This window comes from Lissotriton helveticus, chromosome 10, assembly GCF_964261635.1.
Source record: "Lissotriton helveticus chromosome 10, aLisHel1.1, whole genome shotgun sequence".
Taxonomy (NCBI): Eukaryota; Metazoa; Chordata; class Amphibia; order Caudata; family Salamandridae; genus Lissotriton; species Lissotriton helveticus.
Genome location: NC_136071.1, coordinates 528,780,900 through 528,802,593, shown reverse-complemented (window position 1 = coordinate 528,802,593; position 21,694 = coordinate 528,780,900). Strand labels below are relative to the sequence as shown.

General features: G+C 41.8%; 1 protein-coding gene across 3 annotated transcripts in view; it reads left to right on the top strand.

Moving 5' to 3' along the window:
* RHBDF1 (rhomboid 5 homolog 1) overlaps nucleotides 1-21,694 on the top strand; it is a 488,528-nt gene that overhangs the window by 333,690 nt on the left and 133,144 nt on the right. For all 3 annotated transcript variants that reach the window (XM_078663071.1, XM_078663072.1, XM_078663073.1), the window contains 3 exons: nucleotides 3,672-3,885; nucleotides 10,726-10,932; nucleotides 14,156-14,278. In XM_078663071.1, coding sequence (XP_078519197.1) covers nucleotides 3,672-3,885; nucleotides 10,726-10,932; nucleotides 14,156-14,278 — 544 coding nt within the window. The remainder of the gene's footprint in view (nucleotides 1-3,671; nucleotides 3,886-10,725; nucleotides 10,933-14,155; nucleotides 14,279-21,694) is intronic.

Genomic DNA, 21,694 nt, shown 5'->3' with positions numbered 1-21,694 from the left:
GCCCTCTCCTGGGCCTTATTTGCCTGTATGATGTATCATACCAATATCGGACCACATAGCATAGGTGGTGAATGTTTTGTTTTATATGCACTGAATTCAATAAAAAGATTTAAACCTAAAAACCGCATATTCATAGTTTGCCCCCTGGCAGAGTGAATTAAGTGGAGAGACGTCCAGAAACCTCTTAATATGACACTATTACACTTGGATTTGTACCGTCTTATTCTTGTGAATATCCGAGGCTTTTCAATTGATGTAAGATTTCATAATGAATAGGAAGAAACATAAGTTCACATTAAGCCTTGTGTTTGACAGGATCACCTAATGTGGATTCAAGGAAGAGTCTAGCTATTTAGGCCAAACATTGATGAAAATACCTAAAGACTGGTAAGCTATTTTAGCAGTGTTCCAGGAAGAAACGTACTTTCAATTTTATTACATTTTACCCAAATAAGGAAATTGTAAACAAGATTAGGACTTACATTTTTAAAATACGTTTTGTGACATTGTTAATATGGAGTAAGTAAGCGTGTGCGTCCAAACAACTCACACGTATATGACATTTTGTACAATACTCTATATACGTTGTGTATTTTATGCCCAGTAAATTGTGCATCACACACTTCTATCATTCACTTGAAGCACTGGAATGTGGTATATACATATACACTTAGTCGATGTAGACCAATACAACATATAAATCAAATCGATCATGTATACTCAGAATTTTTAATAAGGCAAGGATCACTATGATCCTCAACAATTCTGAGGGTTTATCTCATAGACACTTAGTCGAGACATGTATCTATAGTGGAGTCAATAACACAGGCTCAAGCACACAAATATGGTAATAAAACTTCACATAATAGCTCGATTACCACTGTGAACATTCATAAGTTACAGACTTTAGCACAAACATACCCAGGTCCTAACTCGCTTTGCATGTCACAATTGTAAATTATAACAATACTTGATTAAGTTGGAGGAATAATGTGTAACATCATACAATATGATTTACTCATTTGTGTATAAAAATATTTTTTCTTTTCTTTGCTTTTGAATTTTAAATGTGTGAGAACTACCATTCCCACAAAGCCGCATAATGGACCAAGTGGGAAAAAGGTATAAAAGGTGAAAGTGTTGATGGACTAGCCATGTACCGTGATCAAGATCAGTGTGGTCGAAACGCGTAGGTTGAGAGTTGGGCTGAGTTACTGCTTAACTCAATGAAGTTACTAGCTGTATTGTATGGCGAGTGCAACGTTATCTTTTTGGTGACTGACAAGTTTACAGGGGTAGTCCACCCCAATATATATATATATATATATATATATATATATATACCCGTGAGCAAGGCGGTTATCCGCCGAAACGCGTAGGGTTTTGAAGGCTTATGGTTTATGAATAAACCTTGAATTTGACTACACAGACGGAGTACTAATCTTTATTTCCTGTGCGGAGTGCGTGGTACTTTGGAAGTACGTGAAACTGTATATATATATATATATCAACGCTTCAAGGTTCCCACCTGTTGGAGACGCACTCTGACATCCACTGCAGCAACCTTCATGAGGTAAAAGCCGGATTGGCGGGCGGATCCAGTTTACAGCATGCCTGTCGATTCACGCCAGACGCGTTTTGTGCTCATTGCACTCTTCAGCGGCCCGACAGTCATTTTGGCATAGAGGCCACACCTCCCACTTAAAATATGAGCCCTCCAATGGGCGACTCAAATGAGTCCGCGTTGGTTTGTGGGTCTTGTAGTGTGTGCTTCAGTTATGTGCCGCTGTCTGAGATGTTTCAAGCCCACCAATGGGCCTCCACTCGCATATTCAGCTTGTCAATCCTCCATGGATGCCTCCACATTGAGACTCTGTGATTCGGAGCTCCGTGGCCCCAAATTTCCGGGTGGTGCATCTCCCGCGGCTGGGAGGCCGCGTATAAATCAAAGCTCCAAGGTTCCCACCTGTTGGAGACGCACTCTATACATATATATTCAACAAATCGCCCTGAAGCAGCGAGAGGGCACACAACAACATTCCGCCCTCCGGCTCTGTAATTCAGTCTGCTTTTTATATCTATACAGCATTCATGTTGCTAACGCCTTTCGAGGCCAATAGCCTTTTCTTCCTGGGCTGCCAAGAACTGCACAGGAATGCACGTCATTCATGATGTATGAAATATTTCCTTGTTGCATTATAGCATTTCTATATGTTTACCTCGCTTAATTGGTGTGTGTGCACGTGCGTGCATGTGTGTGTGTGTGTGCGTCTTTGTGTGTATGTGTGTTTGTATGTGTCTGTGTGTGTGTGTGTGCGTGTGTGTGTGTGTGTGTGTGTGTGAGTGTGTGTGTAAAGAATTTTAAAGAATAGGGCCTACTGACCATCAGGATGCCACTTTTAAATTATTTGTTGTATGGGAAAATTCATATCATTTGGTAAATGTAAAGAATACAATTGAAGATGTTTATGTAGCGAACATACCCTACAGAAAAATGTATACATTTTCCAAAAGTGTCATTTCATTAGCAGCTTGTAAAATGCACTGTAGCAAAATGTAAACATAGGAAGCAAAATAAATCCCTTAAAAGCAAGCAGCAGTGTAAAAATAAATGCAACTTCCAACATTAAGTACCAATATATAAAATAAAATAAACATTTTGAGAAACAGTGCCGTTTTTTCTTTGTAAACCATATTTCAGACTTACACATTTTTTTTTAATTGTTTAATCTTAAAAAGGTTTTGGAACATGATGACAGAGATTTTGTTTTCATAAGACATGTACTCCATTCAGCTTTTCATACAGATTATCAGCTGACTGCTGGAGTGTCTTTGTTTTTCTTAAACCCATTGTCAATGCATGAAAAGTTAACTGTGCCAGGCAGTGCTTAATTTGTAAAAGAATTAGTGCCCGGGCCCAACGTTTTACCCAAATGCTGCAGCCGGCTTTATCAAAGTTTGGGGTGCCGAATACCAAAGATGCGTAGTCTTTTCTCAAACTGATGCCACTTGAATCTTGCACCAGACACTCCCTGCCTCTTCATCTCACTCTTACAGGCTCTTTTCCATCCCTATCTTCTCCCCTGTTACTGCTTTTCTATCTTTCTCTTCCTCCTTCTTTCTACCTTGTATGTTTTTCCATCTTGCTCTGGATCAAAGTTTGTGAAAATTATGTGCTGGTGGGCTCCACCTGTCACCATCGGCTCAAAATAAGCACTGGTTCTAGGTGTCTCATACCTTTCTCTTACTGGTGGTTATTTTTGGTCTCCTCAATCTCTGCCAATTATTAACAAGGCAGTAAGCTAAGCAGGCCATCAGTAAAATGAGCATACAAAAAGTAAATGTATTCCTATTTCAGTAGTTATACATATGGACAGAATAACATTTTTAAAAATGTGTGATATTAAACAATGTTAATAGACTTCAAGTCGCAACAGGTACCAGGGAAAGACAAATCGAAATGTTTTCTTGTTTACCTATGCTCTTTTGAGCTCATGCCTCTCCGTTTACTGTCTCTTATTAACTCGGTGTGGGAAACAACTGTATGTGAATGTTTTTCGAATTTACTAAAACGAAGATTTTTGCACAGTGTTTGTGTTGATTTTCTGCAAATTTTCTCTGATCTGTTCTTTTCCAAATAATGAAAATGTTGACATTGCGGCCTATTCCAGGGGGACGGCGGACTGGTTTGGTGTAAGCAAGGACAGTGATGCTACTCAGAAATGGCAAAGAAAAAGCCTACGTCACTGCAGCCAGCGGTATGGAAAATTAAAACCTCAGGTCATCCGAGAAATGGATCTCCCAAGCCAGGATAATATTTCTTTGACCAGCACTGAGACGCCGCCTCCTCTCTACGTGGGATCGGCACAGCTTGGCATGCAGAAGGTAAGCACGTTCATGAAGTGGCCATTTTAGAATGTTGGCTGTGATGAGAGAGGGAAAGCGAGTGTGATAGAACAGGCATCACTCACGACTGCCGAAAATCTACAGGGTGGGTGGAATTTTCTGGCATCGGAAAGGACACCATGAGGTTTGGAAGTAGAGTAGTGGATCCTACAGGTGGCAGGAAGTCCCTCAAAGGCCTACTTTGTGGGTTTTCAAATATAATTAAAATGCTTTCCCGGCACATAAATACACTTCAAAACTTGAGACCATTGGAAATGGAGCTTGAAGTATGTGAAGAGGTTTGGAATTATGACATTCTTTCGGACAATCTGCTAGAATTTCGCATTTAACCTAACCTAACGCATGTGGATTTTTCACAATATATTGGTACCGGGTTTTTGGGTTGTTGCGTGTCCCAAGGAAAATATGAACTGCATGTTAGATAGCGTCATATACTGTGTGATTAAAGGGAACCTACCGTAGTAATCACTGCCACTACCAGCAACTTTTTTCTAGGACATTTTATATAATGACCACAAGCACAAACCGAAAAGTCTCACATTTAATGTGAAACAGAAACACTACTTGCTAGAATTCCTTCAGAAAAATCACCCATGTTTCAACTCAAGAAAATCGTGGATCAGGCAGTTTCCAACACTAGAACCAGTGAAGAGTGACTCCCCTGCTCATTCCTATCAACATCTGTCATCACCTGCTGGTATACCCACACCACAGTCTCCAAGGCTTCAGTGAGGTGCTTTAAGCCGGCCATGTCTGCTGTCTTCAAAACATCCATATTATGCGTATTGTCCACTCCATGGAGAGGTTTTTGTTCCCTGGGCAGAAGAGGTGTGAGGAGGCAGGTCTTATAAGCGCTTTGGTAGAATAGACGTAGAATAAAGAGACCTAATGTCTGATAAGAGCTACATGCTGTGGAAGTGTTGATTAATACAAGACCACCCTGAATGTAAATGTTGGAATGCCCACTTGGAGGGCCTTACACAGGAGCAGAATGATCGCAATTTCTATCTAATAAAGAGACATCTGAGCTGTAGGCCATGCAGACGGCAAAAAGATCAAGATTGTTGTGTCCTGCAGCCTTTCTTAACATTGCCCAAAGAGCAGATCACAGCATCAGTGATTTCTGTTTGGGGCTGCTAAATTGGTTGGCCATCTTTAACTTTCTCCTGAGAAACGATGGGGGTCTGAGGGAGCTATTGTGTAATCTGGGATGTTTTTGGATCAGTATGTTGGCTCGCTGTAGGGGCCATTTCGGTTCTTCTGTTGCAGGAGGCACTGCTAATCATCCCACTGTATTTAAGTGGATTCCAGTTATCAACCTAGGAGCTGAGACTTTCCCTAAAGTTTGCTCCATTGGTGGATTGGCCATGTTTGTCAACCTAACATGGAACACTTCATGCTTATAAATTACATTTAAATCTTGTTCTGGTGTGGTTGTCATTGTAAAACTAAGGAATCAGGAAGACGTTCATGCTTTCACAATTAGTAACATTTACTTTAAAAACTTACAATTTAGCTTGGATTAGGGAATGCCAACAGGAGCTTAAAGAACGAATTACAGTACAGTTGACTTGTTTATGGCACATACAAATAGAGATGGCAGGAGATTTTAACTCTAGAATATTAGAATCTAATTGGGAGGTTGAACAGGAGTGCCCACACTGGCAAATATTTTGCTTCCCTGATGTCTTCTTTTCGAATATGGTCCATGCCTAACAGGTGTAATATTGGGCAAGTGACTCTGCCAAATATACTTATATTCAGGGAAGGGCCACTTTACCAGCGGCAAACCTGCCAATCATACATATTTAGTTTTCCCCTTAAACTCAGTGGGCAATATATGAATGGGTATTGCACCAGATGTTACAGACAAATGGTATTTTGGATATGGTATATTGACATATAAGCCTTTAATAAGCTGGTGAATGCTGGCTATCTTTTCATACAGGAATGAACCCGGATCAGACTGCAGAGTCAGGCATCAGGCTTGAATGTGTACTGTAATAGAAGTAAGCTCATCATCAACACTATGAAATAGCAAATTAAGGTCTTAAGAAAAAAGTGCACTAAGTTTGAATGGAGAATGGATGACTTTAAACTTGGTACAGCTGTTTCTTAGACATATCTGGGCAATGCAACAGGGAAAGTGCTAAATATGATGATCTTATGGCATGAATGGCTGCTTTGGTTTAGGGCACTGTCTGAAGGTATGTCCGAGAAACCACTAATAATGGTTATAGTAAAACAAGTTGTTGCAGTCGCTCTTTTTGGAGCTGTATCTTTAGTATCTGAAAACACCACCAGATTTCAAAACACTTAAAGGTAAAAGCCTGTAGTGAGCCTTTTCCATGGTACGATCTGTTGGTATTTAAGCGCTTGCACTTGAAACTAGGTCTGTGCTCCTTTAAACAAGAGGCTGAAACTGCAGGGGTATCTTTTATTATTAGAGTTTTAAGTGATATTTCTCCCTGCACAGCTTGTCGTTGCTTGAAGGTTTTTGGTCCCTATCAAGTGATGTTTATTTTTTACTTTATTCGGCTAAGAGAGCAGTTTGAGATCTTTGTTGTAAGTGATTCTGATGTGCACCTAAAGAGAGCTTTTGTGGTGCATATTTCTCTTTGAGTCTTATTTGAGAACGACATAGTTTATATTTGGATTAAATCATCATTGGTGCACTTTTGCATATGTAAAACCAAAATGGAGTTGGGAGGTTTTCTATTTTTAGTCCAAGTCCCCCTTACTCGTTTCTTACCCCTCCTTTTGAGGCTGGGGCACAAGCTGCTAAGTTAACAAAGTAATAAAAAACAGAAGCAGACCCTTTGGGAATGAAGAACTGCGGGTGTGGAAGTACGGTACTTGGGGCCAGATGTAGGTGAGGGACATTTATTAATTCTAAAATACCAAATTTTACTGATTCGGTATTTTAGAATCGGTAAATGCTATGTAGGGAAAAATTTGGTAAGTATTACCGAATCGTTAAGATTATGGAGGCCCATAGTAATGAATGGGAATTACCGATTCGGTAAAAGGGGGAAAACATTCAAGGGTGGCAGGGTGTCACTTTGACACCCTGTTGCACCCCTCAATTGTGTATGGGTGCACATGCGGCACACATACATGCCCTATGGGCATGTATGTCTGCCACATGGCACTGAAATACTTTGCATGAAATTGCTTTTTTGTTTTTTTTTGTTATTTACCACCAACTTGTAGTTGGTGGTAAATAACGAATCCTAAAATGGCAAAAGCACTCATTTAAGTGCTCCCTCCATTAGGAATTCGGTAATTTACCAAATCGGTATTTAAGAATTTGATAATTTACCGATTCCTTAAATTACCGAATCCTTAGATTAGGCCACTAAATCAGAAACGCCTAATACCGGTCGGGAACGGCCGAAATTCAGTAATTTCGGCTGTTACCGACCGGTTGTAGGCTTCCTACATTGGGCCCTTAATGAGTTGTGTTGATTACTTCCCATACGTCCGAATTTTACCAGTGCTGAGATGGCCGGTATTTGGTTGGTAAGCAGATAGTGTCTTTGTGTTTGCAGCAAGCATGTCTTCAGAGTGGAACTCAATTGCATGTGGCACTTTGCTTCTTTGTGGAGTGATAGTTTGAAAAATAGCATCTTTGGTAGTTTATATGGAGTAATGTGTTTGTGAAAATGTTTAAAGGGCTGCAGCTTCAGATATGTTCCTGCAATAGGAAATGCATTATCTTTGGAAAGGCATGTAGAATGCATCACCTTTAGACCAGACCCATACAACCCAGGGCTATCAGCATGAGACTTCTCACATGTCTATTCTCTTTGCAGTGCGGTGCATGTGTTGTGACAGTTCTTTCTAGGAAATCCACCACAGAAAGGTAAAATAGCTGAGATGGGTATTGATAGTGGCAACCAGGCCCACACCAGTGTATCTGTAGGAAAAAAGGAATTACACTGGCACTTTTTCAGGCTTGCCTAAAAGAATCCAGACAAGATTGCATTTATATTTAATGCAATGTTCTAGCGAGATCTAATAAACAAAACATTTTTACAACTTCTATGGTGAAATGTTTTCCTCGAAGCAGGAATATGATTACAGAGCTGCTGTTCCATTTCCTAAAACCAGTGATCCTGTCAGACACCACGGCGACAGAACAGCTGACACTTGACAATTTAGGGAGTTAAATCTGCGATTAACTACCTGGGAAAAGGAAACGCTCCAAGGCAAGACCGCCTTGGAGACATTATCTATAAAAAAAAAGAAACTCGGGCGTTGAGTGAAATACTACTAGACACATTTAATACTTTTTTATGGAATGAGAGATTCTAGAGCGCTGGCCTACAGCCACAACTTCCACACACTGCTATTAATCACACTGCTCAGTGTGATTCTGAACTTGTCCATATGTCCTCTGGGGATGCAGCTTTTTCAGTTTACCAACAAAGTAGCAATCATGATTCACATAGTGAGAGACTAAGACAAATCGTTATCTATTCTTGCTTATTGTGGAGAAAATGCTTCCAACATATTGTTATAGGGCTTGTGTTGGACACCTTGTCAAATGTTTGCTGTACTAGTGAATTCATGGGTAGACTGAAGGGGATGAATGGAACCTGTTGACCACATTCGTGATTATCAACCGTTTAGTCAATTAAATTACTATTTCACAAAGTCAAAGAGGGGGTTCTTTGATTTAATTATTTTCCTGCTGTGTGTTATCGGACAGTGCCATTCATTCAAATTATTTTCTAATATTTACTAATAGGCATATCCGACAGAAACATTACATCGGTTTGAGGAGTTACATGGCAGTACAGTGCGCGGTGTTTAATATAGTGCAGCTGTGGGTAAGTTCCACTACACAAGCAGCTTTAAAGGCCGAGAATGACACTCCTGCTGAAATCAGTCTTCTCAAATCTTATCTGATATTCAAATACTAGCTACAAGAAACCTGCCCCCCCCCCCCCAAGCATCTAATAGCTTAGAATGGAAACCTACTCAAATCTTCTATCAAACACATAACTTATAACGCTCAAAGGTCGATGACTGTATCCCAGTACTCATTTATATTTTCGGGATTTCTATTATATCAGGAGATCAGGTCTCAGCAATTTTACATCAGGCAAGCACCTCTTATTTTGCTACATTTTGCTGTGATCTTAAAACTAAATATTTTAGTGCTATTCCTAGAAAATTGTTTATAAAATTAAATGTTAGTATATGACTATCCTTTGCCTTTTACAGACCTGTCATCCTGTGGGAATATCGTGCATATTCCCTTATTAGGGAAAAAGTCACTTGTTTGATTTGATTTGATTTGTGTATGTATATGTATATAGCTTGAATTAACCGCAGAGGGGTCTCTCAGCGCTCGCAGACTTACAAAAGGAAGCTGTCACAATGAGACCGATCTAAAAAAGGGCAGTTTTCAGAGCCTTCCTGAATTTCAGATGGTCTGGGCACAGCCTTAAAACTGTGGGAAGTTGGTTTCATAAGGAGGGCGCAACTAGACAACATGAATATTTATCTGGAGAGATCCTGAAATACAAATACATTTTGCCATACCTTTCATTACAAATGGGACATTTCATATTGATGGGTTTAGAAAATTATGGATATTATCCTTTTTAATTGTTTTTAGATGAGGGATTTTTCAGTAAAGAATATCATTTCAAATGGTTTCAGCACTGGAGATTGTTTAGTCGTGGAGCAAGTGCCTTGTACACTCATTGTGTTTTTGCAGTTGCACAGCTTGCATTGTACAAAATTTCAGGTTTTGTAGATGCAAATGTCACAGTTGTGATGTAGAATTGGATGTGCAACAGAGGGGTATATTTATGAAATTAGTAGCGCAGGGCAGTGCAGGAAGTCTCCTCACTGCACTACTCTGCGTCACTGGGAGAGGTCAGGAATGCGCCCTATTTATTCAATAAGACATATTCCTGTACTTTCCCCGTGCGCCGAAGCCGTTTTGGCAGCATAGCACCAACGCAGGTACTCTGGCACCATAGTGCAAGGGTGCCTCTGTTGCATGCAGGATTGTTTTTGTGCAGGAAGGGGCAATATCCTGCACAAAAACAATCCTGAGAGGCTTTTTCCTCTTTCTGTGTGTGCTCCAGAATGCAACCCTCGTAGAAAGAGGAAGAAACGAGAAATACATATATTTTTCCTTATTACGCCTTACCTGGGAAGGCGTACGATTGTGGCGCATTCCCAGTTTTACAAGTTTCTTGTAAATCTGACAAGGCATCAAAAACCATGTGAGTTGCGCAGGGACACCTCCCGTGAGCAGAGTAAGGCAGTGCAGCGATTAGCACTGCATTGCCTTACTACAGGTAACAAGAGCAGCAGTGTTTCTTTACCCCCACCCCCCTCCCCCCCAGAAGATGCAGTGTACTTGCTTATTAGGGAGAACTGTGTGAATCAGCTGAGTTTGGGTGATGCTAGTTTTAAGCAGTGTTATAGTCTGAGCAGCACTTGGTTGTACAGCTGTGCACTTTACATAGCCCTTGACCCGTGGACTCGAATTTGGGCAAAGAAATTCAGCATTTTGAGATGGTCATCTAAAAATGTATAGCAATGCTATTGATGCTGTAGGAAACCTGAGGTACCAAACTAAGACTGATGACTCTCACAATGGCCACACAGAGACCTGAATTGCCACTAGATACGGTTTCTGATTTATTTCACTCAAAGTCAATTACAGGAAAAATCACGTTTTGATTATTGTTCAGGAGAAATAAACCTTTTATGTTGTCTGATTATTACAATAGTTTGTTAACTCACCATTGCATCTGACGTGGTTTTGCTTGTTTCTCTCCTTGAATGCAGATTATAGATCCTTTAGCACGAGGCCGAGCATTCCGCATGGTGGAAGATTACGATGGGTACAACATGCCACACACTCCGATCACTCCTGGTGCAGCATCCCTCTGCTCCTTCACCAGCTCTCGCTCTGGGTTCAACCGCCTACCAAGAAGACGAAAAAGGGAGTCCGTTGCAAAAATGAGCTTCAGAGCCGCAGCAGCACTTGTCAAGGTAAACGGTTTCTTTTGTCACTTATAGAAAATATAAAATGGTGTAATATAAAATCGTAATTTGATTAAAAAAATCTGTGCTTTTGAATGAATATTCAATTTAACATTTTGCAGCTCAAGAGTTTCCACCATGAGAGTAGATAGCTTATGGCGGCTTTGGACCTACCTTGTGAACCGTACCATCTTAAATGGTAGATAAAATATGAAACTAGGCTTGTCACAAATGAGTAGTAAGATGAGTTATAATGAATAATGCCACCGTGCAAACTGGTACCATTAAAGCAAGAATTTGACAAATATTTCTACTATACTTTGCTTTATTCTTCCTATTTGCTTCTATATCTGGTTTGCCAGTCAGTTTACAGTGCATCAGTGATGAAATACCCTTGTTATATTCTAACACGAGTATTTGTTTTATTGAATTAATGATACAATATGTGTTAAGCGTTAGTTTGTTTGATGTAATATTCGAGGAACCCTTTGTTCCAGATAGACTTTTCACTAAGTCGAAATTATGAGAGAGAATCAATGGAACTTGAAAACGGATTCCCTACTATGGACCGCGTGTTGAACCCTGATAAATATAAATAGTGTTAATTGAGCCCTGATTATCTGGTAGAATATCTATTGAGCACTCAGTTGCTTATATAATGTCTGCCAAAGAATCCAGATATAATTTGCAGCTTAGATTGATAGACCATCTGAAGCTATATTAGCAAGAACTACATCCATTCCATTTTATGACCTGGCTTTACTTGTTGGCACAGGAGTTGAGGGGGTCCTGTGCTAGAAGGGACCTTCCTGAGTAGATGAAATGTATGGGCTGCTACACAGATGGGGATCTCAATTCTTAAATGAGAAATGACTAAAAGTGCCTGTATCTTTCTGTCGAGGTCATGGTGAGCCAGCAAAGTAACTCCCTGAACCTCAACTGAAAACCCTAGATGCTGTTCCATTGCACAAGAAATGTATGACTATAAATAAGAAGAAAAACAACGAAAACTGCTGCTGCCCTTGTACATGCATCCATATCCTGATCTAAGTTAGGAAAAAGCATATGGATCAAACCGCCATCACTGGGATGATGCTAGGGGGTATAGGCCTCTTTAGAGGTTCTCCATGTGAGGCGGGGCGAGCGCCTTGCCAAGTCTTGGTTCTCACTCACCAGTGGTTTGTGGGATGGGGCCTGGGCTCTTTTACCTCTTTTTACTCTTGGGGTTGGCCAAACCAATAATTAGGAAAAGGGAAGTAATGAAATACGAACAGGACTTTCACAGACTGGAACAAGTCCCTACTGGAGAGAGGGCAGACTAGAAACTTTAAAATAAAGAGTGTGAAGCCATCTTAGTATATGGGGATTCTCACAATGTCTTCCACTTGAAAACATTTGCAAAATATCGGGACAGCTCAAGGTTAGGAAAGGAAACCAGGGTGATGGACAGGAAAGGATCTGGAGTTGCAGGTGCAGTGTGAACTGCGCTTGTTTATAATGCAGTCGTATGAAAATGGTAGAAAAGGCAATGTTTATTGTGTCTACTGCACAAACAGTGGAACAATCATTAAAATCAACCAAATGTATTTGATTGCATTGTAATCATTTTAGGGATTTATTCTTGCGGTGATGGCTGACACGCACTCAAGACATTCCCTTCTGTTAGTCTGTAGTTCCTCACACTTAACAAGAACGAGGCTGTAGAACGTGTCCCACTTTCTTACAGCAGCAAACATCCTAATACTTCATCTATGTTTAAATACAGATTTAAATGTGTTGCACATGGAATTGGTGACATTATTGGTGTTAAGAGTGAAGGGCAGTACACACAAGGAGCATGAAGTCTGCTAGTACACACCTACCATGCTGCTGCATACTGTTGGTAATTTATTCCTAGTCTAATATTGATAGGCAGAAAGCTTGTTGACAGGGCTGTCTCTAGCTGCCACCTTGGTCTGGCCCAGGGCATCACTTTTTAGGGTGCACCTTTTCATTTTGTGGAGGTTTTCATCAGCCTCCTAAGTGTAATATAGGGCAGTTTTGGTGCCAAGCTGAACAAGGCACACGTCTTTAAACAATGTTGTTGTTCTTTCTTGGTGTAGGCCAATATTTTTAGATTTGCTAGCAGCTATCCTCCACTGTTTGCAACTTACACAATTGCTAGCTACTATCTTTGATTCTTTGCTTATGCTGTGCTTGTAATTCATATTTTCATTTGACATCCATTAAAGGACATCTCTGAAAAACCATTTGTCTTTGTGTCCTCAGCTCTATCAGAAAAGGCACAGGATGGACAAACACTCTGAAATGACCAAGACTGCTGTCTGTGGACTGACTTGTCCAGAAATTGGAGACAAAGACAAATGGTTTTACAGATAAAATGTTTGAATGATGATACATGAAAATATTAATACGCTTTGAAAAAGCTCACCTGTCCTAAAATGCAGAAGAACGAAACGTGTCAGCTAAATGTTACTTATTAAGATAGTTTTGAATTTATTAGATCTATATTTGATAAATAGAAGAGTAACACTCAAATATCATCCTACTATAAAGATTTACAACTTAAGAAACAGAGGGTCTCATTGAAATCATAGCAGACTGGCAGAGGGGCACCCAGAGGAAGATAATCCCTTTTGCCTATGCCCTAGGTAAAACCTAGAAGCATCTCTCCTCCTTCCGTACCACTGCTTATACACGAGGGATGCAACTGGTACCACTGTGGAAGACCATGAAGACCGATTTGAAGCTGGATGAACGAGATATCAGCATGGCAGTAGCACTACCCCAAACTGGTATCCACCACTGCCTTTCGTTCTGCCCACCATGACCCAGCTGCTTTTTAAACTGGGTGGAAAAACCACTGGTCCCTTTGACAGGGCAATAATGAGGTAATAGCAGCTGGTACACCCCCCCCCCCCCCCCCGTCTCTCGCTCTACTGTTGTGCTAAAAGGATATGGCGCACCTTTTACAATAAAAAGAATACACACTTTTTTTAATAAGCCCTATCCCCATCAGTAGCGTTGTATGTTTGCTTTCTAGGTTTGTTTTGGTGTGATTTGCTTCATAGATTGTGAAGCATTTCAAAAACATATGTAGGAGATTGAACATTTCAAAATGTATTCATATTTATGAAAATGTACAATCGCCTTCAGATTTGATGTCTCACCTTAGACTACTATTTTTAGATGTACTTTGCTGAATACTTTATTTGCCCCATTTTATTTTCAGGGTCGTCCTTTAAAGGAAGGTACTCTGAGAAGGGCGCAGCGACGGAGTTTTACACCAGCCAGTTTCATGGAGGAAGATACCGTTGATTTCCAGGATGAGCTAGACACCTCATTTTTCGCAAGGGTGAGAAATCTAAAAAATAGGAGAACCACCATCTGCCTTTTGACCTGCACGCCTTCTAACACTTCAGTGTATTAGTGCCTGCTTAGCATTGCACATACCTTAAGAATCCCGATGTGTTTGGCCAAATGTTAATCAAGTGAAATTCCCACTATATGTTTGCAAAATAACTTTGCTGCTTATCTCTGCATCGCTACCACATGCTTATCATGCACACATGATTTAGTATCCACTATAGAGCTTTAGAGTCTTTTAATGTATACTTAATGAGTGGGTAAGACAAATCAATAGATTAACACATCCATTGCAGAAAACTTGGAATACTATTTTAGTTGCTATTGTAAATCCTTGCTGCCTCTGTGCCTTCTCGCACAAACCTAGCTACAAGAGCTGAGTAGTGCCACAGTAGTGGTATTGCTTGTGGGTCAGAGGATGTAGGGTAACAAATGAGAGAACATGTTGAAAGGCAGAATATAGGGAGGAGGACTGTTCTCAAAAGGAGACAAAGGGACCCTGCTTAGTTATGCTAATTGATAGGGTCTAAGGAGAATGTTGTTAAGAGCCACATTAGAAATCATCCTCAATGGGATGGAGTTTAGTCTCCTTTGTGAATTTCAAAGGAAAAGTGACACATCTGGGAGGAGGAGGATTATTGTTCTGTGGCCTCAGAGCACGATTTGAGAAAGTTTGGTTTTGTGTTTTTTTTCCTTCTTGCATTTTTAAATAGTCAAGTGATACCTTGGATTCCTGAGTTACATTCCATACAAGAGATGGCCACTTTCTCTTCAAAGTTTTCTGTTAAGACTGCTTTACAGCTTTGTATGTCTTGATAGTGTATGGATTTGCAAGGTTAGCTCTACTAGGTAAATCTAAACAGGAGTGATGTGATCAAAATCCCATTTTCCCTGCAGGATGTAAGTTTGTGCATGTAGGATATTATCCAAGGGTTCTCGGTAGTGTGAAATATGAAGGGCACTCGTGTCATCTATGTGTGAGAAGAAAGGGTTGGAGAGATGGGTATGACGTCTGATTGTGGTACGTATCGCTTCAGTTTGCAGAGCAGAAAAAGATCATAACCTGCTATCTGGTTCTTTTTCGTGGCATGTCTCTCGTGAGACAGGTTGGTATTTATACTAAGAGATATAGCATGTGAATCCTCCCAGGTTGATATCTGAGAATCATGACTGAATGTGTCAGTAAATGCACCAAAAGGATGCAAGGCCAAAAGTCTTAAGTGACAAAAAATACACTACCGTGGCCTATCTGCTGTGACATATGACTTTTGGTCTTGCATCCTTTTTTGGGTTATTGAGTTTGTGTAGGGAGGGAAGGCGATTGGCCTATAAATAGACTTGTAGCTCCTCTGACTCCTCTTTTATTTTTACCTTGATAGTGGTCTGTGTTGTTGGTGTCATCAGCATAGCAATTTAGCATGAGTCCTTGACTGGTCAGGGAGCACCACATGGGGTCTGAGTGGAGGTCTTTGTCAAGAGCATGAGGCTGTCAAGTAAATGGAGGTACTATGCTCTAGAAAGTGCCATTTGGAAGTATTTGGTTCCTGTGCCTACTGACAGTAAAATCCGTATTTGTAAAGCGCAAACTACTCACCCTTATGGGTCTCAAGGCGCTGGGGGCTGTCGTGAAAATTAAGTGAGCTATTGCCCAGAGTCACACGGTGCTGAGCTGAGCTGCCCCCGGAGCTGGGGATCGAACCGTGACTGGGTGCTATGTAGTAACTAAGCAATCATATTCTCATATGGAAGCAGCACTCTAATCATGGGAATCAGAGAGAGGGTTCCATTGCACTAGAGAAGCACTCTTCTGAAAGATGTCTATATTTTAGGAAAGTATATAATTGGATATTTCACTGTACTGCAGGGAGACTCAGTTGAAGGGGCCATGCTTCCAGAAATAGATACAACCTTGAGTTGTATATGCAGAAAAAAGGCAACTCTGGAAACAATTACAATCTGGAATTGTACTACAAGTTAGGATGCACAGAGAAGAAGTCATACCGAGCGTCCTGAAACTGCCAGAGGTTGATTAGCATCTGCGCACCAGCTGCAGAAGAATCTAAAAAGAATGGTGGAAGGGGGCAGAAGTGGCAAAGCAACAGTCTAGTTTCCTCACCTATGAAGAACGGCTGTTTGCTGTGAGTTCCTCTCAGTTTCTCTGCAAGTTTCTGTCTCTGGTTTTCAAGAATAAACCTGAAGAATTTAACTTATGATCCCTTGTACCCCTTGAAAGTGAACCAAAACGTATAACTTTGTGTTGGTAAAATGAACAGCCACAGGCGAAGTGTCTCCCAGGCGCAGGCTAAAACCTAGGTCTTTCATCCTTATGCAGTAAAATGGGTACAACAAAAATGGCTGATAACCAAATCCATTACACAGCTACCAAAAAACAGTATTCTCTAGGGGTTACCATGCTAGGTTGAGTCAGTGCTTTTTAGGTCGAGCTGGTGTAGCAATGCGAAGCATTGCGTCCAGCGAAGTATCTATTGTTGGCCACTTTCTGGGAATCTGAGACAGGGGATGTGCACGCGCAAGCCCTCGGTGATTTCACCTCATGGGCGCGCACTGCCAGCCCGGTGCCGTGCACATCTCCTATCCCACATTCTCAGCAAGTGAATAACACATACACACACACAGCCACACTCACGCATACACACACACACGCACGCAACAGCCACACTCACACATGCATGCACACACACACACACGTGCACAGGCACACACACACAAGCGCAGGCACACACACACGCTTCTCACCGCTGCTGTTGGGGACAATCCTTCAGGGAGCGCCAGGTCCTCAGCTCCCGATGGATGGGCGGGCGGGGCGACGCGGCCAGGGACTCCAGACCAGGGACAGGCTGACAACTTCCAGCCTGCTAACTTTCTGCTGCTCCGACGGGACCTGCGGTGTGCTGCAGGAACGGCGGCTGCGGTGCACAGGCGGAGCAGGACGGCGGCTGCGCAGGATTCGTAGCCCCTGCCCTTCGGCCGCCTAAAGGGCTCCGCCCTGCAAGCACGCCATTGGCCGCTGCTCCGGTGTTGGTGATGTCACCGATCCCAATGTTGCAATGCAGATGACAGCACGTTGTAGACAACATTTCACAATATACTATCTCCCTGCTCATGACATCACTGAACATCATTCCTTGGTCACAGCATCGCCAAACGTGGTCTCACAGTCGAAATCACAATCAACACACGACCTCACTGCAGATTGCGTGGTTTCGTTATAGTTAGGCCCTTGAAAATGAATACCATAATAACAGAGACAACTTCTGCTATGTTCAGAACATACTTCATTGTATGATTCCCGGTACCTCGCCTTACAACAAAGGGAATATTATATTACATGCTTTTTTATGGAGGGTCACAGGCCAAAATACACTTACTCCGGGCACACGGTTTATAGGGGTGGCCTTGAGTGTTCATTCCGTAGGAAGGTCCGTCAGATGCTGAGGGGGAAGAGGTCACGTCTGCTCATCAAGGTTGAGACGGAATACATAGCGTGGTTGTAACCTACTTATTCTCCTTGTACAAACAGAGCCCAAAACGTCAGCTAGTTGATGGTGTTGTTCGTGTGGGCTGTAGGAGCACGTGGAAGTACATTCGCACTATCTAGACTACACGTGTACCCCATCTATGTAACAGTAAGGTTTGCATGCGTTGGTAGAGGGGAGCGAGTTGTGTGTATGAGACTAGAAAAACAAGAATCATGTAAAACTGAGATTCTCAAATGAAGAACCCACTGAGATCTCGTGTGAGCCAGCCGAGTGTACAAGTTACTTCTGGTCAGTTTCGTTGTACTAGGCACCTCCCGGAAGTCTCCCTCTGACCTTTCCTGTTATACGTTCTCCTCTTTAATATTTAATAATCCACGTCACAAGGTGCTGTGGTCTTAGGGGCCTGCCTGTTTGGTCCAGGTTGGAATAACCCTTAGTGATGCGACTCTGCGGTGTCATACTTGCTCGACGAGGCTCGGCTAGCACCCACGGACAACACCGAAGGGCTCACATGCTAACAAACGCACTAAAAAAATGCAGCCATACTGGAATAAACACACTAATGTCTAATCACCTTACAGATCAAAGATGACTTGATGGTCTGGGTGTAAGAGGTGTTGGTTAACTTCTCATAATAACCTCCTGAACTCCTTTTCCCCTGTTGGCTCGATCTCAATGCCACAGCACCACTCAACGCCACAGCACCACTCAATGCCACAGCACCACTCATCACCACAGCATCACTCAGCACCACAGAATCACTCAGCACCCCTCAACGCAACAGCACCACTCAACGCCACAGCACCACTCAACGCCACAGCATCACTCAACGCTACAGCATCACTCAACGCCACTGCATCACTCAACGTCACAGCATCACTGAACGTCACAGCATCACTCTGTGCAACCATTCAACAACAACTGGTTCTAATATGTTCTCTCAATGTTTCAAGCTTTATTACAAATGTCACTAAATGATGTTAATATTTCACTTCTGTTCTTGGATTTTCATCACAATAAAATACACTGAACATAATCTTCCCAAAAGTTATTTACAAAAGTTTAAGCTATTGCCATTATAAATTACAATAACTTTTGTTAAAGTATTAATTATTTAAAAAAATAAGAGCCATTGTTATTTGTAATATTAATACATCTAAGTCATGTAAATACAACACATATTGCATTACAAATGCTATAGGTGTCACGTTTGCGAAAGTTAAAACTATTGGCATTGTAAATGACAAAGCTATTAATATCGCTAGTTTCAAACCAACACATAAATAAAATATTTGTCATTTATAATACCAATAGCTCAAACTTTCCTAATGCGAGAACTATTGCATTGCAAATGCTTGTTCCACTTGTATCTTGTATGCCTCGCCAGACAGGCCATTCTGCTACTCTGGCATTTTATGGGTGGTCTGCAGGGCAGGGTACTGCATTCAGAGCAGGATAGACTGCTTTAACTCAATCATGCTCCTGTTCTGCCCCTCTGTTGAGCCCTCTTGCTGCGTGTGGATATTTTGTACAAAACACCCGGGCTGATTTTGAATTCCCATCCAGCCTCATGACATGGAGTTACCTGAAATCAGTTGGGCTACTTTCACGTTCCTTTTGCGACAGACAAACAGGCTTTGAAATGTTACTTTCACTAAGGAAATCAGATATGTGGCAAGGTGGAGTAAATGATCAGCCTGCGAGAAGCACCCTTTCTACGTCCTTGTTTTTTGTCTTAAATCTGGTGCTGAAGTCAGCAGGCGATTCTACTCAGCCAAATTTCCCTTAAAGATGAGTTTTGGCAGTGGCATCACTAGGAGGGTGTGGGGGGTGCAGACCGCACCGGGTGACACCATCACATGGGGTGAGACCCGCCGTTTTCATCAGCCCATGCCCACCACTACACGTGCTTAAAATGTAAGCACTGCCACTGCTGTTTCTTCATTCATCATCACCAGCAGGTAAGGAAAAGTGGAGTGGGGTGGGAACAGGGCGGAGCACGACTCCTCTGTGGCTGTAGCCAACGGCAGAGAGAGAGAGATAGAGCGAGTGGGCACATTGCGTCCCAGCAGTGCCCTATCCTGCCTGCTAGCCTGCACTTTTCTGTGCAACTGTCGGATAGCTGGCCCACTGCTCTTGGCGTATGAAAGCTGCAGTCTCTTGCCTTAGGCTTGTCAGTCTGGGGCCTGCGGAAAGACAAGCGCTGTAATCAGACTGGGCCCTGCGAGCTCAGAGTCAGGCGCAGCGCTTTCTAATTTTACGGACCCGCGTCCCATTGGAGTTTGTATTGCTTTTGGCAATGCTATATAAAATTGACTTGTTGTACAGCATAGCCACATCGCACGCTAAATCTGAAAAAAAAAGTATAACTTGTTCTAGTTCCGTGTAAAGCGTTCTAATGCTCCCGGGCAAAATTTGCACTATATAAAACTGCAAAAAATCATGTGTTGGCGCTTATTCTCTTAATTAAATGGCAAAATTATTATCGATTTTAGCTGTACAGGAGTCAAATTCAAATAAGCTTTATTCGATATTTCCTAAAATATCATACAAGCATACAAATACAGAAAATAATTTAAAACAAACAGTCTGATCAATTCATTAAAATAAGTAAATAGAAATGGAAAAATGTATCGGAGAAATCATTACCATTCAAAAAGCAAGATCAAGAGAACCAATCTTAGCATGATTAAAAGTTAATAAAAAAAAGAAGCAATCGATTAGGGCCTTGATACATAGAGAAATACAATTATTAAGAACATATTGGGCTTTTTCCATTTTACATGCCTGTGTATAAGACTCAACAGTTGTTTAAAAACTAACTAATGTGGTGCAGAGTAATACCACGTGGTCAACAGAGTCCCCTTTCACCAAGTGTTATTGTTCAGTACTCTGGGGCCCGGGTAAAAATCAAACAAATCCCAAGTAGAAATAAGGCCATCTCCAGGTTTTGGTTGAGAAAGTCTTAAATAGGGGACAATGTTCCTGTGTTTAAATCTGATTAATATCAGGTCTCCCGAAATGTCTTTAGGCAATCTGCCTAACCACCCCACCCTCCTGACGCTCAAAATCCCGCCATCTAAGGCGGGCGGCAGCGGTCTGTTGTTGTTAAGCCAAAAGATGGTCTTATTTAGCAGATCCTCGCTTGTTTCGTGATTGCCCTGACCAAGTTCAGGCACCCCGGAAAGAACGGACACGTAGGGGGCAGCTTCAGGGGGTAAATTTATTCGATGCCTTTTTACTTGAGGATACCTAGAGGCTTTGAAAGGGGCACTAGTAGGCTTAGGAGTGTTATTACGGCCCCTTGGAAAGGGTATGCTCAAGGAAGAGTCAATTGTTCGTGCTTTCCTGTGTTCAGTGGAAGTAGGCTTGTCAGGGTTTGTAGAGAGCGTGGAACGTGGGGAAACAGCAGAATTTACAGTCGGTGGGTAAATCCTTTTTACTATTTGTTCAACACTGGTCAACCTGTCTCCCAACTCCTTAATTTTAGTAACCAGGGGTAACAGAGCTACATTCAGCAATCGCTCAAATTGGGCCAATAGGGTCGATTGAAGGGGGGAACAGGATTATTTAATGTAGTCCCTGCTTTAGATGGCGTTAATACAATTGGATTGGCAGGGAAGGATGAGGAGCTACAACACATCAGATCGACATTTAATGGATTCTCTTCGTTGTTAAACAGGATTAAATCGGTGGATACGGGTACAGCCTGGGTGGTACAGTTTATGAGATCAGTGTCTTTCCCCACTCTGGGGGGGGTTAGTATATCAGGGACATAGTTTGTGCCGCACACGGCATTAAGGTCTTCCCAAATAGTCATCATGGGTGGACTACGTAAGGCCCGATTACGACACTGGGCAATTGAACATAATTATGTATAAGGTATAATGTCTCTGTACCTCTTA